Here is a 17,619-nt window from a genome sequence, read left to right on the forward strand (position 1 = left end):
CCACTGATAAAGCTCATACCTTTTCAAAGCTCTTTTGTTCTCTTTTGTTCCCTGCCTCCATTGTTAATTGCTTATGTTCACGTAAACATCAATCGAGCTCATTTCCAAGGATGCCACATCACACAAGTCTTTGTTGTTTACTTATTCCGTTGTTTCCATTTGAACAAGTGGAAATTATCTAATAATCCTTTGATTGATTGAAGTAGAATTATTCTGCGATGGCACACAAATTGGCTAATTTTTTGGTGTGCTATGAGGGAAGTTGCACATCTTTGTTGTATAAAATCAGGATATATATATGAATATATGTTTATATTAGGGCTGGGCAACGATTAAAACTTTTAATTGTAATTAACCGCATGATTTCCCTGATTAATCATAATTAATCGCATTGTGAAAGTGCCATAACATCTGTCATGCAAACACTAAATCAATACTTGTCAATCAGTACAGTAATAGTTAAATCACATATTTAGTGCAAATCGAATTTACAAAATGTAAATACAAAATTAAAGCTTATTGCCACTGTCAGGGCATTAAAGTGATACTCCGGGATGGAACAAGTTGGGTCCTATCACAAGGTTTAGGGCAGAAATTACCCCTACAGCAGTGCTTTTGTGCAGCAGAAGCCGGTTTCCTCTGCATTCAGACAGGGCCAATTTTTAGTTGACCAAAAACACAAATAAACGGACTCCCACTAAAAACCTCTGATATCAGTCTGCATTCACGCTTTATTTAGAGAATTTCCAGCGCGTTACTATCACATAAAAACACAGCTAAATAAGGCTCTAGTTCTCTTCGTGTCTCTTCGTCCTGGCAGACTACCTGCGTTTGTTTATATCTGGCACGCCAGGCGCGCGGACTGATACACTAAGCGGCAACGCCTTTAAGTTCCGCGGCGTTGCCCCTCTTCTCCATGCTTGTTTTGGTTACTCATCGTGTTTTTCCGCCAATTTCACTTCCGGTTCCACCGCGGTCAGCAACAGACATTTACAAAATAAAAGCATGTGAGCAACATGCACTAATGTGCGATAAAAAATTCAACGGCGTTAATAGATTGACGGGTTAACGCCAAAATAACACGTTAACTTGCCCAGCACTAATATAAATATATATTTATATATATATATATATATAAAGTCAGTGGGATGTGAATCTTTTCCCAGTACGGGCGCCAAAATGATCACAATCTAGTAGCCCCTCCCAGCAGTGTTCACAAACATATGATTAGTATCGGTCTTCATGTTGTACTCACCCCACAAAAATAAATTTACAAACCAAAACGTCATTTTATTCGTTTAAAAATTCCAAGCTAGTGGCCACATGGTGGATAATTTGATCAGCAACTGCAACAGAAGGAAAACAACTTTAAATGAGGATAAAAGCAGAGCAGCAGAGTTAAACATGAGCAAAAACATGCCTTTCTTGAAACCACATTATTGACTAGTCTGCTGCTTGTCATCTTGCTATGGCAGCTTTACAGACAGACCTTACCAGGCAGCTCACAACTGGAGGATGTTTCTGAGGTGACGGTTCATAAAGATGACTGACAGGTGTCACAGTTTGAACTTTGTGCAGCTTAGTGTCAGGAGGACGCCAATAACAGCAGATTGTTGTTGACCTGAGGCAAACTATTAGCTGGGGTAGTGTCTCTTTAATAAAATAATGCTTCACAGGGGGATACAGGAGTTTTATGAACTTGGAAAAAAATGAGATGACCCATGAGGGAAACATCACAGAGTGGATCTATGTGCACCTGTAAAGGTGCTCTCTCATCCTGGCATCACAAACAAAGGCTCATCTGTGAGCCGATCCAGACACAGACAGTAACCACAGTTAAAGTATTTACTGCCATCCAAACAGGATTCAAATGAGCATCAGGCTCATTGCAAATGATTTGCCTGCCCTATCTTTGCATGTCCCTGAGAGAAGCTTTAATGTAAAGATGAAACTCAGTCAAACCTTTGAGGATCAGGGATGTCTGATTAAAGTTGCAGATGTTTGTTGTTTTGTTTTGTTTTGTGTGTGAACACAATCAGACAATTTCAGGGTAGGATGCACCCAGATTATTTTAGCATTTTCATTCTTTCCCCTTCTCTTCCATATACTTCAGCATTGTTAGTGGCTGATCCTGCTGCTGGTGAGCTGTTGTGGAGTCTCACTGACAGATCCGTGCACCCACCCATGCGATTACCTTAGCCTGAACTCTGAAAGGTCTGAAATGTGAATCTGAATACTGAAAAACCATCAGCACCTCATTTTCAGTCGGGCCATGGCACCCTTTTCTTCCCTGTGGCCCTCTGGCTTTAACCCTTCATTGCCTCATTGAGACACTTCTGCTGGCACTCCCCCTCCTCCTCCCATCCCCCTCTCCAGCACTTTGTCTCCATGGAGATGTTTTGAATGAAATTTGGGGCAGGGAAGGTTGTTTTTTCTTTTCAAAGAGAGCTGTAAAATTACCAGAACTCCACAAACTTTGGTTCTAAGTGTACGTAGGCGACCGCTAAGTGGTATTGATAAATGCCTGTCAAAAATGCACAAAGAGGTTGGACTTTGAGGCATTCAGAATAATAACGGATTTCAATTTTCAGTCAAAACATTTCAAGCTGTGCTGAGGCTGACCAGATTAGCCCCTCTCGGAAAAAGTAATTGAAAAATGTGTCTCTGCTTTTCTCTTTCACAGTCAGCGGTTTGGAGACTGTTATCGGCCTGTATGGGGAGACACTTGAGATCCCGTGCAACAATGGAGCCATAAAAGCCGACGTCACACTCCTTAAATGGAAATATGTAAGTCACTGTGGAGGTCAATGGATTCCAAATGACACCCTGTCTGACACCCACTTATCATGTCTGAGCCACGCCCAGACTGAGTGCTTGTGCCATGCATTAGAGCATGCATCTGTGCCTCCATATGACACCGCATGAGCAGAGGGTGCTTTTATTTGAACTGGAAGCCGGTGCCATATGTGACACACAGTAACCCGTGCACTCTGCTCTGCTTTCAGAACAAAGGAGAGGGACTTCCTGGAGACCTGCTGGTCAAGACAAAAGGCCAGAATTTCTCAATCAGTGCTGATGACGAATACAAGGACCGTGTGAGCCTGGCTGCAAATTTCAGCTTGCTGCTCTCCAAAGCCAAGCTGAGCGACCAGCGCACTTTCACCTGCATGGTGGTTGCTAATGCAGACATTGCAGAATACCCTGTTAATATGGTCATCCACAGTGAGTCTTAAAATGACTTCCTTTTTAGATTACAAATTCATTTTAGAGTAATCAATTTGCAGCACCAATCACCTAAAACACCAACACCTCACTCATTAACACATTTTTGATTTACTGCAGAGATGCCGACAGACCTGGAGATTACTGATAAAGCAGAGGAGCTTGGGATCGGCAAACTTACTAAGGTGAGTTTTAATGACAAACATTACTTATACCTACAATATTTTAAGCAGCAAACCATCAAGGGAAATCCCTCACTGGGGTCGAGGTATCTTGAGGCGTAGCAGCAGCCATGTTACTACAGTAATGAGTTCTTTGAAGTGACTCTCATGAATTAGTAAAGAGTAGATTCTCTCCCTGCTTCAATTAAAATACCCAAGGGATCTGAGGGGCCTGAGAAACGCTTTTGGCATTTCACGCTCTGTTGCGTAGAAAAGTGCTCAGTCCTCCAATACCGGACAGGTGCTCAGAAAGCTCATTCCCTCTGATGTTCTGTGTTTCTCAAACATGCAGATTTTCTCTTGAGTCTTAACACAGGGATTCTTTTTTAGTGAGTTTGACATCTTTTTTGCTTTTCTAAAAAAATTTGATGTTTTACTTTCACAGTTGGGAGCATGTGTAGCTAAAGATGCAAATCCCGCAGCAAATATCACATGGTTAAAGAACAACAAACCCCTGGTGGCTGAAGGGGAAGGTACGTATTCTTCATCCTGTTGCATGATTACACACGCCAGCAGCTTTTTTTGGGGCTGTGGCTGGCATTTATAAAAATTTCATAGTCATTTTTTGTATTCCCTGTGTCTAGAAATGTTGCTGTAAATTATTACCCACTAATAAATTGTGTTACATTCCCAAACAGTGAGGAAGCACTGTTTGGTCATTACACTAATGTTCTTTTGCTGTTGCTGAAGTTTTGACTGAGTTCTTTGTTTTCCATCTAGGGGTTTCCATCCAGGCTGAAGTGGTAGTAGATCCTGATACTGGCCTTTCAACCACCATCTCCACACTGGAGTACTCAGCTGAAAAAAAGGACGCAGACGCCCAGTTCAGCTGCAGCACTCAGCACCCTGGGGGTGTCCCACTGGTGTCCTCTCCAGTGACCTTCAGCATAACCTGTGAGTTGCTGAACCACACGAACAACATCAATCAGGGACTACCTCTGAGCGGTCGATGTTTTCTGCAGACCTGCTGAAACTTCTGAACAAAGTGAAAGGTTACGCTGTAGTGGACTTAGCCTATGAGAAAATTTACTGCCATCTTTTTAAAGACTAGTAACAATACAATACAATAATGATGATACTTATGTGCTTAATCGTTTGTGATATCATGGGTTTTAAATGGTAAAAACTTGACAAATGAAAGATCACACTTGAGCATCGCACGAGCTCCTTGTCCTCAAAGGCCACTGTCACTTCACCAACTGGAAGACTGAGCAAGAGAGCATTTTAATCCAGAAACCAACTGCCAGAAATTGTGAAATATTACAATTTCTGCAACTGTACCTTTGTGCAGTTGATTGCCCCTGAATCATGATTAAATGTCATCCGCACACAGATCACTGATCATCTCTGAGCCAGGACAGGCTGCTGTGTGGAGTAAAGGAGGAGAGGTGCAGGCATCAGGGAAAAATTTAGGGGACAGTTAGGGGTCCTCCTCCAACCACCGAAAGAAACGGAAAAAAAAAGAAAATGTGACAAAATCCTACACTATGATTTGCTGCTAATTTTCTTTACATTTTAGTGTGGCACATTTTCAGCTTGTTCTCTGAATCATGGCAAGGGATAAACATCTTTTTGAGATTAAGAATCAAGCACAGAAGGTTTTTATGTTATCGCTCTGTTTTCAAGGTTCAGAAATGAAACACAGGAAAAAAAAGACTTGACCTGGACTTGCAAAAAGTGGCTTGTGCTCAACTCTGTAGAAAGGAGTTGTCAGCAATAAAAGTTAGATTTACAACCAGCTTGGCAACTCCTCATGGGTGCTTCAATAACAGATGATATGATAAATTTGGAATTAACTAGCCAGAATTTATTCTATCTGGGTTTTTAGGGCTACAACAAATGCAGCTGCTGACCCATCAAGCTTATAACCAACGACAAGAATAACTCTTTAAATCACTTGTGCTTCAGTCATTGGGGACAATCTGCTGTCTGTTATAGTCCATACTGCGTCACTCAGACAGACAGCAGTAACTGCACCCTCAACGATGATTTGTGAAAAAATGTTCGGGATTCTGCGAGTCTACGGTGGTTTTAAATCAAATGTAGCATAAAATATTGAAGTTACCTGCTCACCGAAGCTTTATCACTTGCAGAACACTTTCATACAAGAAATGTGAAAGTTTGTCTCACATGGAGAGGAAACACTGGGCTTTAAAAGAATTGCTTGGTCGATTGCTTGAGAATATGACTGCAATTTAAACATCTCCTCCGCTGCATTTTGAGTTTGGTTGTACCAACTCTGTGACACAAAGTTTTAGCTTCATGCGGTGCAGTGGCACGGTCGGGTTCTGCAGTCTCTGCAGTGAGCTGTGAGGGGCACACGCTCCACTTATTACACACACACCCACACACACCCACACACACACACACACACACACACACACACCTTTCCTGACTTCTATCTCATATTTCCTCCACAGTCTCCACTGAGAACATTAAGCTTGAGGTCAGTGCTCCGGACCCTCTGGTGGAAGGAGCCAATGTGACTCTGACGTGTGTGGCAGACGGTAACCCAGCTCCTACCAGCTTCAACTTCCACCTTAAGGTACTCATCAATATCTCACCCTATACCTACCCTAGAACTTATCTTTTCTATACTGCAAAAACTGAAACCTTATCAAGTGTTTTTGTCTTATTTTCAGTAGAAAATTCCTTTTCAGACTCAATATGAGCCAAATTCATTCTTGTTAAAAGTTATTTAAGGACAAAAATGAGGTCTGAATTGCTCGTAACCAGTAAAAAAATCTGCCAATGGAACAAGAGAAAAGTTACTTGTATTAAGACATTGTTCTAGTCTCAAGGAAATTTTCAAGCAATTTTTTTCTTGTTCCATTGGCAGATTTTTTTTATTGTTTGCTAGCGATTCAAACCTCATTTTTGTACTTTCATAACTTGAAACAAGACATTTTTCTGGATTGTTAAGTTGAAAGTGGCTCATATCGAGTATAAGACGACAATTTTTACTTAAAAAAAGACAAAAACACTTGATAAGATTTCAGTTTTTTGCAGTGTACACTTGTTTGTTTGTTACTGAAACCTTAGCAGCAGCCATCTTTGTTATAAAAGAAAAGGTCTTAACTGAAATTAACACGCCCCAATTTGGACAAACACCTGAGATCGAGATCGGCCTGAATTAAATCAGGTCAGAATGGAGTCTGTCTAGACACATCTACCAGAGTAAATAAAACACCACCAAGGAGATTACTTTTTTGCAGCTCACCATCTGATAGAATATAATTTTGTTCCTCTTGAGCATGTCATTGTAGACTAATCACCTGTTTGGTTGTATGTCTTTAAAGGGAGAATTGATGCCCGTGGAAAACACAGACAGTTACACCATCACAGATGTCTCACGCAACAACACCGGTGAATACAAATGCTCCCTTATTGATGACCCAACAATGGAAGCATCTGAGGAGATCATTGTAAAATGTAAGAAACCAAAACAAGTGCTATTTCCTATCACAAAAGAAGAAATCACTATAATTTTGCTACACTCCAGTGGCATTGTCATTTTTAAGTGCTTTGATCTTATTTGTCGGTATGAAAACGAAAATATTTTTTGAGGAATGCTGGCCTTCCTGTTGTGCTTTGTGCAGGAGAGTGTTGTGTCTTTAATGAGCTACCTCTGCAGGACTGTGAGCTAAGATCAGAGTTGTATGGTTAACAACAGGAAGGCTTTCAATCCCTGTCAGGCTGTGGAACCATCCTTTACTGTTCTCCGCTCTCTCTTCAGACCTAGACATCAATTTGAGCCTTTCTGGAAATGTCGTCAGGCGTGCCGATGAGCCCTTGGATCCCCATCTCCAGATTGATGCTTCCGGCGACACACAGGTCTCCTGGACAAAGGTAAAAGAAACCTCTCATTCACCACCGTTAAATCAATGAATAAAAAGCTTGTGCTTGTTATTGACAGCTCCAATATTCTGTTTATTGAATCCCAGAATAAAGTGAAACTGGACAAAGAGCCAAAGTTTACCAAGGTGACATATTCAGACTCTGGCCTCTATGAGTGCCTGGTGACAATGGATGGGCTCAGTCGGAGCGCTTCTTTTGAGCTGGCCGTTGAAGGTAAGAGCTAAAAGGAAACAGAGAGATGTCTGGAAGAACTGTTTTTGCTTCATTTCTGAAAGTGACATTAAAGAATGTGTACAGTTCTTATCTGCAACAGTAACATATGAAAAGTTGGCTAGTTTGGTTAAACTTAGCTTAAGAAATGGCAGAGAAACCTAGCTGCTTCATTAGCAAGTTAAAAGTGCTGTGAGGTGGACTTTGATGTATTTTAGCTTCACCCTGTTACTTGTCTTTTTATGCTCATCTTAACAAGTTCCATATCCACAGTATGAACATAAAGGTGTAATCAATATGGGTTTCCAGGACTCCATGCAGGAGCTGCTGGAGTTCAGTTCATCCAGTTCTGCTCATCAAAAGTGGCACACTGAGTGCTCGCACTAGGTGCAGCTCTCAAATCATTGTCTCATTCGCATGCATCTGAAGATTTACATCCCTGTTGCAGGTGCCCCAGTTATCAGACATCTGACCAAGCAGCTCGGTGATGATGGCACACATAAAGTCTTGATATGTGAGGCTGAAGGTTTCCCCAAGCCTGCTGTTTCCTGGAGCATCAACGGCACTTTGGTATGAATACACACAACAAAATTTCATTCACCAGAATGCTTTAGTTTGGATGCTCTTCATTGTTTTTTTTCCATGGAAGTTAGTGTTGTGACATTTTTCCAGGCTGCACATGATTTGTTAGATGTCCAAATACAGTGAAATGCAAGAACTTTTCAGATAGAATTTGAAAATGAAGCCTGCACTCAGTGAGGTGGCTGAATTCAAGCACATGCTACTCCCACTAAATTTATTCCCACAAATACTCTCAGAAGTGATGTTTACAAACATCTTAAAGTTATAATCCTTCATATTTCAGCTTCTGGGGATATGGTGACACATGTGGTTACCGTAGTAACAATTAGTTTGGTGTAAGACTCAAACAAACACTTCCTGAGCAGCTCTGCCAGAAATTGAACATTAGAGCATCTGGTGCGTCTGTGTTCCATGCAGCCGGGAGAAGCCATATTTTGATGAACATGTCAGGAAGTTTTAGAGTAATTAAGAAACACAAAAGCAGTACTTGATGCTGCACCGTGTCCTGTGAATCCCTTGAGCATAGGTAGGCATAGGCAGTCTGATCCCTTGTGGATACAGGATTCTCCACTCACAATTGAAATCACAGCAGGTGAATAAAACAGCTGTTGTTTCTGGAGCTTTTATTGATCATTTAAACAAAAGGGTTTATTATGAGGGTTATTATGTTTTCTCATTTTTGAAAATGGATGTAAAGTAACAATGCTGAATGTTTAACATGTTCAAATGATCAAACTGTTACAGATTCATATGTTGTAGAAATCCCTGGATCTGTCTGCAAACTGCTCAAAACGAATCATTTTAAAACATATTGAGATCTTTACGAGATCTTAATGAGGCTTGCTTAGGACGGTCATCCCATAGGGGTCTCCTGACTGGTTCATGACACATTGGAGGGGCAGGCCTCAAACACCAAGGTCTGAAGGGGGTTTGTTGGGTGGGGAGCCTTAAAGAGCCAGCAGCTTTAACAAGGCATTTCAGACAGGGGCTGAAATAAGAGGTTTGTAAAACAGCAGTTTATGAAACATTGTTGCTTTTCAGCTGTAAATCATGTAACCCTTATACTGGGTTACCAGAGAGACAGTACAAAGTCTTTAAAAAAAGAGCACAACACCACCTATTTAAGGATGAGTCGTGATTTCTCGATATAACTTTCAACAAAAAAAAATTGATAGTTCATGCCATTATCTCATGATAAAGATGTACTTTCCATCATGTTTTCTGGGGCCTGTATGTAATGTAATGGTGGCCTTTGAAAGTCAACTCCACCATCAAATGACAAAAGAATAAGAGCATTAGTGCCAGGCTCTGGTAAACGGGGTGTCGTGCTGTGAGATTCAAACCGGAGAGAAAACTTCAGAGACTTCCTCAGCTGTTAGAGTTCTGTGAGCAACTCCTTCAAAAAAATAAACAGAACTGAGGTCAAGTGCAAACTTTGCAAGGTAAAATTAGCATATCATAAGTCTACAACAGCAAGACACAGAGAGCAAGGCACCCAACAGACGGAGGGGGGGACTATTTGAATAATCGTCCCTGATTCTCAGTGAATACCGAGTAGCGTTTTTGCTTGATCTGTAAGTATTACCAAGGACAGACTCAACACAAGTTCCTCCATCAAAGATGACGAAGGAAGAGTTTTGTCCTTGTGCTTTTAACCTCTGTTGAATGGAATGTGTCCATGTAAAATAAACAAAAGGAGAGGACGGTCGTCAGCCTAAAATGTGACTTCCTCCTGCACATTCCTTCAAGAAAGCTAAAGCTAAATTTAAGTCCTTCAGATTCCTTGAAATGTTTCTGTCAAGCAGTCAGTCTTTTGCAGATCAATCAATACTGGTTGGCATTGAAATTCATCTTATGACCTGGCTGCCCTATGTAAGATTGCAACTGCTTTATCCTGCAGTACCAGCTGCAGACATTTTTAAAGAAACACAATGGAGTCAGAAAAATAGTCAAGGCATGAAATTGGTGATTTGTACCTGCAGCAGGGGACAGATGGCCAATTTAGCCCTCATTTTCAACTCATACTCATATTTAATCAATACATTTCCCCTTTCTTCTGACAGCTAGATTTTATAAAACAACCTGAAGTCTAGGAGAAAAGATTTAACAGTATTAGCACCAAAAGGACTAAGAATGTTAAATCTTTATAAGCAGGCTTTGTTCACCCTCAGCAGAATGAATAAGTGAGGACAGAACATGATTTTTCTGATTCTCTTGCATCCAATGACTCGCTCTGTACTTTTCTTCTACCTGTTGAAGGTGATTGCCACCCTTGTTCATTTGAAGCAGTTGAAGCTGATATTACTTACAAAGAAAAAAGTGCCGACTTTATCAAGATTAACAAATGTACTGCGACTCTTATTCCACTATTCTGCTTCTTTAAATGTGCACTGTGCGAAGAAAAAGACTTTCAGTATGACTCTGAGTATGTAATGTAAACGTTATTTGGTGGCAGAAAAATGTACATCAGAAAACCCATTGGCAGTGTAGACAAGCGATGCAGATGTAAAATTTTATAGTAAGAGCCTTTAGTGAGTGTTTTCCTCCAAACAAACCTCAGAATAGCATTAGCATTGAAGGTGTGTTTAAACAAAGACCGTCTGTTTGAGCATCCCTCCCCTTGGACTCTAAGAGGAGACCAAACAATCCATGGGTAGTCGGTGTCAGGCCGCTGAGACAGCTCATGTTTTGCTTTTTGCCTCTCACCCTGTACTGCAGAGTGAGTGAACACTCCCCGCTATGTACATAGCTGTTTGCACTGGTAAGTATTTTCCCCAGCTGCCGCACTCTTGAACTTATCTAGTCCAACATTTGCAGGTGGTGGTGCTTAGTGTTTGGAAAGACTGCATTTCCTTATTTTCCCCAAGGCTCAAACTGTATTTTACACCACAACTGTCATTTTATCAGACCTGCTTTCTCCTCCTTTGTTTCTGTGGCTTACCTGTGTGCACGCTGGCAGCAAATCCGTTCAGCCAGGCAGTTTGAATTACATATGCACCTGAGGCTGTGTGTGGGATGGTTATGATTCCTTTCAGCCCTTTCAGTCTGTATCTAACCTCAAAAACAACCTCAAAACCTGAACCTGTGCGCAATATTTAATCAGCTCCAAAGGTGAACAGAACTCTTTCATTCAAGGACAATGCATTTTGGAGATAAGGCACTTTTCTATATTTCACTCAAAGTTTATTTATTCTGCCTTCATTCAGAGAAAAGAATGCAAGGTTTGAATACAGGCTCAGTAATGGGTATTTACAAAATGCCTCATCCCTCTGTGTGTGTAGAGGATGTGAAAAGGGGTGTTGGCAGTTTGTCTTTGTGTCTGAGGTTTCCTCTGAGACCCAAAACTGTCTACATCCCACAGGCACACACTTGCTTTGTCGTGGAAAGGCTGAGTCACATCTTGAGCCAACACCGCCCCCTAGTGGCAAAACACACACGCACACACACACACACACACACACACACACACACACACACACACACACACACACACACACACACACACACACACACACACACACACACGGTTCTGTCGCACCATGAAATGTGTGCCAATCAAACAAAGCTAAGCAGATTTGGCAAACGTACTAATAATTTTTCTCCTTTTGTGGTTCAGCTGGATGAGGGTACCTTCACCAACGGAAAGATCACACACAAGATTACAGTTGTGCCTCGTGCTAATCTGACTGTGTCTTGTACGGTGTCCAATGAGTTTGGCGTGGACACCAGGGCTATAAACGTGTCATCCTGTAAGTACAAAACGGTGGTATTTATTGATCTTACCCTGACACTAACCTATACTTGGAGATTAACAAAAGAGCGCGGGGATTCACAAATAAGGAACTTAACTAAAAAGGGAAAATGCAAGACTGATAACTCCTGCAGCGCTAAAAGATCTGCATTCTCATCTGTATGGTTCTCTCGCGTGTCTGCTTCTTATTTTCCGAAAACCAAACTCCTTAATCTGCCTCTCTGGGTGTTTTCTTCCTCTGCTCACTAACTTTTCTTCCTGCATGTTCACTCTACCTGTGTAAAGATACCTAAATAAGATAAAAATATATTTAAGATTAAACTCAAGGAGAAAAATATCCTGATTTTAGTTGAGAAATGGTGTCCTAACCAGAAAAAACAAGGTTACTAACAGGGAGATGATATATAATCTTTAGTTAATAATAGATGCAGCTTGTGAGGTATAAAAGGATATCTGTAATGTTATATTTTCCTCAATAAGTGAAGATCTAACCTTCTGTAATTGCAAAACCATTGTCCAAATGTTACTGATGCATGCACTTACCTCTCTGGAAACAGTGTGTCTGCATGCATGCAGCGTCGAGCTTCATTCTCTGCTCTCTGTGCTTCCTCATTCCTGTGTGTTTGAGACATCATTTCACCTCTTTCCCGTCCTCTTTCTCTCTTTGTGTGAGTGTATGTCTATGTTGGGATGCTGGGTTTATTCTGTTTCCTCTCTGAACTTCTTGCATGCCCGAGTAGAATAGACGTAGAGTAGTAATTGTTATTTTTTATTTTGGTTGGACGTTAATTTTATTTCATATCTGATTTCAGTAAATGAGGATGTGAAAATGCATAAACAAGGTAAGTTGGAGCAGTCTTTTTGCTTGTAAGAAATGGTGGGAGGGGGTTAGGAAAGACTGTGGCTGAATCAAGTGTTGCTTACTTGAGGAGAATAAAAAGGACCTTTATAAAATATTTACCTTTGACATCATTTTGGACTCCAGAACCACCAAACCAACCTTTGAAGAGTGTTTTTTTAAAGAAAAGAGGTATAAGAGGAATGACGCCACCAGCATCCTGACTAAATGTCAACATTGTCTTTTTCCCCATTGGCTAACGAAAAGAGCCATTAACAGAAAGCACTAAACTCAGTGGGTCATAACCATGTACAGTGTGGATGTGTCCACTCATCAAAGCATTTACTGCACATGAGACTTCTGCTTTGCTGCATTCAAATGGCCTCAGTTTGATGCTGGAAAGTGCCCGGCAGGTTTTTGATGCATCTTCTGCTTCATTTGTTACAGACTCAGCTGACGACAGCGACCAGACCAAGCTGGTGATTGGAGTTGTTGTTGGTCTTCTCGTTGCCCTGGTTGTTATAGGCATTGCATACTTTGTCTACTCGAAGAAATCCAAGTAAGGAATCAACATTTCACAACCATAATGTCTTTGTTACTATCATTGCTACATTTTTGCTTTCTTTTATTACACTATGTTTCACTTTTATATTAAGTTTTTTAACATGGAGCATTTTAGCTAAGAAATCTTCCCAGGTGCTACTTGTTTTACAGGACTGGTCAAATTTGAAAACTATGAAATGGTCAGAGTTAATAAGCAGATTACTGGTGTCTCAATTCAGTTTAAATCAAACAACTTTATTTATCCTTCCCTCGGGAAAATGGTGGAGCAGCTTGTGCACATGACAAAAAAACAAAAAACAAAGATAGGTTGATGTACAAGCAACCGATAACTTATGCAAGGTGTTTAAACATGAATAAGAGACAATGATATTGACATACTGCCAGACTAATTTCAAAATGAAACACACTGGAGTGATCATTCAAATTAAAAAATGAATAAGAGATGAATGATATGTGACACCAAAAGATTAAAGGATCATGAAGAAGTATTTGGTAGTCTAACTGCAGGAGTTTTTGTCTAGATGTTAGTTACAGCAAACCGAGTTCACTTAAGAATGCAGGACCAGAAGGGGCTAAAATACACTTTCAGCCTTTCTGAGGAGCTGCTGGTAACAAGAGAACAGGTTTTAACAGTTCCTGTAGGGTGGTTTCTATCTTTAACAAAGACTTTGTGCAACCAGCAGATAAAGGGAAAACAAAGGAGGCGCTGAATAAAAAGACTGGTTAACACGACTAGGACTGACTGAGAAGGAGTTCAGTTTCTGGGCAGTCTTGGAGCATGAAGGCTGGTGCTAAAAACCTACAATTCTTCCAGTGTCTGCTTAAGGCTGGCAGATTTATACAGCAAATACAGGAATTTTCTTAAAACTTGTTATTTCAGAAGTTCTTACCTATATAAGAGCACGGCTGGCTTGAGACTGACAGGTGAGCATCCCGTAGCTGTCAGCTAAGAGGCCAAAGGCTCGTCTCTCTACCTCAGCCTAACTCAAACCATGCTAGGTTGAGGTCAACATTTCCAACATGGTCCCCATCAAGAGTGGGCTTCAAAACTGTTTATCAATGAAGTGATGCCATCACAGACCCTTCGTATCTGTATTTTACAGTTTATTCTCCGTACAAAGCCAGCTGAGCTGTTTTCGGTCTTAGAACTAAGCTAAACTAATTAGCTCTTTAACCACAGCCTCATATTTGTAGAGCAAGAGGGGAATTGATCTTCTCATCTTACTTTGGGTTACCCGTTTAACTTAATTAACTAACAATTGACCTCATTAAGTCTTGAGCTTTAATGGCCATGTTGGGAAATGGGAAATGGCAGCCTTTTTGTCTGCCTGGTAATCAAACTTGCACTCTCCAAATGAAGGGAATCAGCTCCTAATTGATTACAAACTCTGCTATTGAAGCTTCCCCTTAGTGCACATTCACCTTCTATATCTAAGTTTCTCCTGCACCATTTTTTCCCTTTATGCAAATTACTCTAACGGTCAAAACCTAAAGTATTTCTGGTAACAAATGTCTTTGTTCCAAAACAGGCAGGGCAGCTGGAAGACCGGCGAAAAGGAGTGCGGGTCTTCAGAGGAGGAGAAGAAACTGGAGGAGAAAGTGGAGGAGAACAGCCAAAAAGCTGAGGTGTAAAAAAAATCAACCACCATCCTTTGGGAATGTGAAAGGTGTGAAAACAAAGCAATTTTTTTTCTTCCAAAAATGATGATTAAAACAAAGCTTATTAACATGTTCAAACAATCTTCTCTCCACAGTGAGAACATGGAACTTTTGCACATTTCTCTTCACCTCTGTCTTTGGAAAAAAAAAAAAAAAATCAAGCGTACATCAGAAAGAAGATGGTTTGGATTTGGTTTCAGGGAGAATTTTACTAAAAAGCATATCCAAACACCATGACCCCCTAAAACTCCACCCTTCCAGGCCTGAAAAAGGAATGGATTCTGTATGTGATAAACATAACTTATCTGCACTACTGATACACTTGTAACCCCGTCTACTTTTAGGATTCATGTTTGTTAGGATTAAACGAGATAATGCCGATTTAGTTCTTTGGTTTTGTTAGTTGATGCGATCAAAACAACTTCTAGACCAGTTGCCTTCTGCTGTAAGGATGTGTAGGCCTGCATTAGTCTGTGTTTGACTCTTTAACATCATTTCATGTCATCTCAACACAACCTCTGCCTTCAAAATCACTTTACTGAATCTGTTCTTTTGTTTTGGTTTGTTATTTGTCATTATGTTCAAAACCACATTGAAATTGAAGTGAAATTGAAAGGGCTAAGGGTATACTGTGATACCCGGCACTGGTTATAGATGGTTCTATGATTTCCATGTTGCATTGCAGGAAGTAGCTGATGTGCCACAGAGTTCTTTCATGTTACATGATTTGTTTTTTTTTGTATGGTTTTGTCTTGTTTTCCTCTTTCTTGTAAAATAAACTTAAGAGGAAATGAAAATTTTGTTTTCAAATGTACTGTACATTCAGCATAACCACTGTATGCAGGTAGATTATTGAGAGAATGTAAAGCATAAGTCGACTCATTTTGCTGTCTCTGTTTTGGCTGCACACATTGTTCGTTATGCTTTCTAAAGGATAAAAACAAAGGCTGGAGTAGTTGAAACAATGTTTAGTTCCTCTGTAATTTCTCCACCAGTGTTGAGGTATGATTGTATATTGTGAAGCTATGACATCATTTTGTAATCACAAAGTAGCTGTTCTAATGTTTACTTTCTCATAAGAATCTACCTGTAATCGCTTCAGTTTGTAATGTGCACTAGCGTTCATGTTTTCATGTCAAGTTTGTGTAGAATACGATGATACACGCAGCTGTACACTATGTTGGTCCTTCAGGAGCATTTACTATGTTTTAAACAATGGATCAAGAACCAGGATGTAATTGTGAAGTATGTGATTTTGATTTTCTTCTCTTTTTTTTTGCTATTTATACTGTGCAAGATAAAAAAAAACCTGGTAGGCAAATTCAATTATCATAACTTGGATTTAAATTGTTGGTAAATTGCTTGCAGACTTTACAAAACTATAAATAAGTTGTGAGTCATGAGTAGGTTGCTCAGCGTCTGGTTGAATATAAATTCAGCATGTGATAATCTCAGACCTCTAAGCTGCTGTTTGTCACCTACATTGTTTCAAACCATCCAATTGGGAGAATGACCAAAGAAAGTGAACATTGCCATGCAAGTATTGTAAATACCTGATGTTTGTTTTTGTACTTTTGTTTAAAATAAAGTGTACATTTGGAAAAGTTACGGCCATGGATGGTTCATTTTGTTCTTATATTGTTTTATCTTTGGCAATAAAAACCAACAAGGCTCAGAAAAGTGTTCCTCTGGTTTACATGCAGAAGACTCCTGATGATGGCTCAAAATGGATGTGTGGAAAGCTGAATGTTGTCCAAAATCAACAGTTGGGAGTAGACTTGTCTTGAAATAAGATACAGTAGCATGTATATGAGGAGAAGTTATCAGATTCATTCTAAAACTTGACTGCAGTGTTGACTTTATCGTCCACATTTTCAACCTTCTTGGAAGTCTGAATAATTTTACCTCAAATGCCTAATTAAGCTCTCCAACAACTCAAATCTAGGCAAGTGTTCATGTCTTGTTTTTTTTTAAGTAAAAATCTTCTAATTAGACCCAATATGAGATACCCTGCTGGCCACTTACTGAGAGGATGCAGTCACCGACCAAAAATACCCGACAAGCCAAAATTTATCTGATGGATACTAGTGTCCAAATTCATGGCATACATTGTACAATTGCACAGAAACTCAGCCAGACTTGCTGAGAAGTGGGACTCAAAATCAGGTCAGTCATCCTCAAAAATCACACGGTGACCAGCCTGAGACTTGTACCATACAAGATTAGCAGTTACATAAAAAGTATCACTTTGTCCTCATGGTTTCTAAAGTCAGCAAAAATCCAAATTCTTACCTTGAAAAGGTGACAATATAAATGACAGCTTTTTATGATTTCTTTATTGAGAACATGGTTGTTTCACAAATATTCCTTCCTTTGCTGAAAACATTTACAGTATGCCTTCTTGATTCTTAAAGTGTTTGCATATTTTAGAATATGGCACAGTTTAATCTCATATTTCATTTTTACTAATTAAGGCCCAGACCACTTAATGTGAAACTCATTGGGACACCGTATACATTGACATTATTTTCCGAAAAACACACATTGGACTTACTTGTACACCAACATAAAAATAATTTACAGAACAGTGACCAAACAAGTTCAGTCCTCTAACCCTGTAGCAAAGCTGTATAAAGTCTGATATAAGTGCAGCCGCAAAGCTGCATCACTGCAAAAACCCTAAATACAAATCTGTGGTGCAAGAAACTGAGCAC

At 40.0% G+C, this 17,619-nt stretch overlaps 1 protein-coding gene across 2 annotated transcripts in view; it reads left to right on the forward strand.

Moving 5' to 3' along the window:
- LOC141798172 (CD166 antigen homolog A-like) overlaps nucleotides 1-16,474 on the forward strand; it is a 49,384-nt gene extending 32,910 nt beyond the window's left edge. Inside the window, exons 2-16 of one of the 2 annotated variants that reach the window (XM_074679991.1) lie at nucleotides 2,684-2,787; nucleotides 3,006-3,222; nucleotides 3,343-3,407; nucleotides 3,829-3,916; nucleotides 4,164-4,337; nucleotides 5,864-5,988; nucleotides 6,743-6,875; nucleotides 7,180-7,292; nucleotides 7,388-7,514; nucleotides 7,960-8,081; nucleotides 11,710-11,842; nucleotides 12,657-12,686; nucleotides 13,130-13,241; nucleotides 14,776-14,913; nucleotides 15,001-16,474. In XM_074679991.1, the coding sequence (XP_074536092.1) occupies nucleotides 2,684-2,787; nucleotides 3,006-3,222; nucleotides 3,343-3,407; nucleotides 3,829-3,916; nucleotides 4,164-4,337; nucleotides 5,864-5,988; nucleotides 6,743-6,875; nucleotides 7,180-7,292; nucleotides 7,388-7,514; nucleotides 7,960-8,081; nucleotides 11,710-11,842; nucleotides 12,657-12,686; nucleotides 13,130-13,241; nucleotides 14,776-14,878 (1,646 nt within the window). In that variant the 3' untranslated portion in view covers nucleotides 14,879-14,913; nucleotides 15,001-16,474. The remainder of the gene's footprint in view (nucleotides 1-2,683; nucleotides 2,788-3,005; nucleotides 3,223-3,342; nucleotides 3,408-3,828; nucleotides 3,917-4,163; nucleotides 4,338-5,863; nucleotides 5,989-6,742; nucleotides 6,876-7,179; nucleotides 7,293-7,387; nucleotides 7,515-7,959; nucleotides 8,082-11,709; nucleotides 11,843-12,656; nucleotides 12,687-13,129; nucleotides 13,242-14,775; nucleotides 14,914-15,000) is intronic. The other variant, XM_074679992.1, reaches the window with a different exon arrangement.
- Nucleotides 16,475-17,619: the final 1,145 nt, after the last annotated feature.

Source organism: Halichoeres trimaculatus, unplaced genomic scaffold (genome assembly GCF_033239565.1).
Source record: "Halichoeres trimaculatus isolate MK-OKI-2021-1 unplaced genomic scaffold, fHalTri1.1 fHalTri1_scaffold_9, whole genome shotgun sequence".
Classification (NCBI taxonomy): Eukaryota; Metazoa; Chordata; class Actinopteri; order Labriformes; family Labridae; genus Halichoeres; species Halichoeres trimaculatus.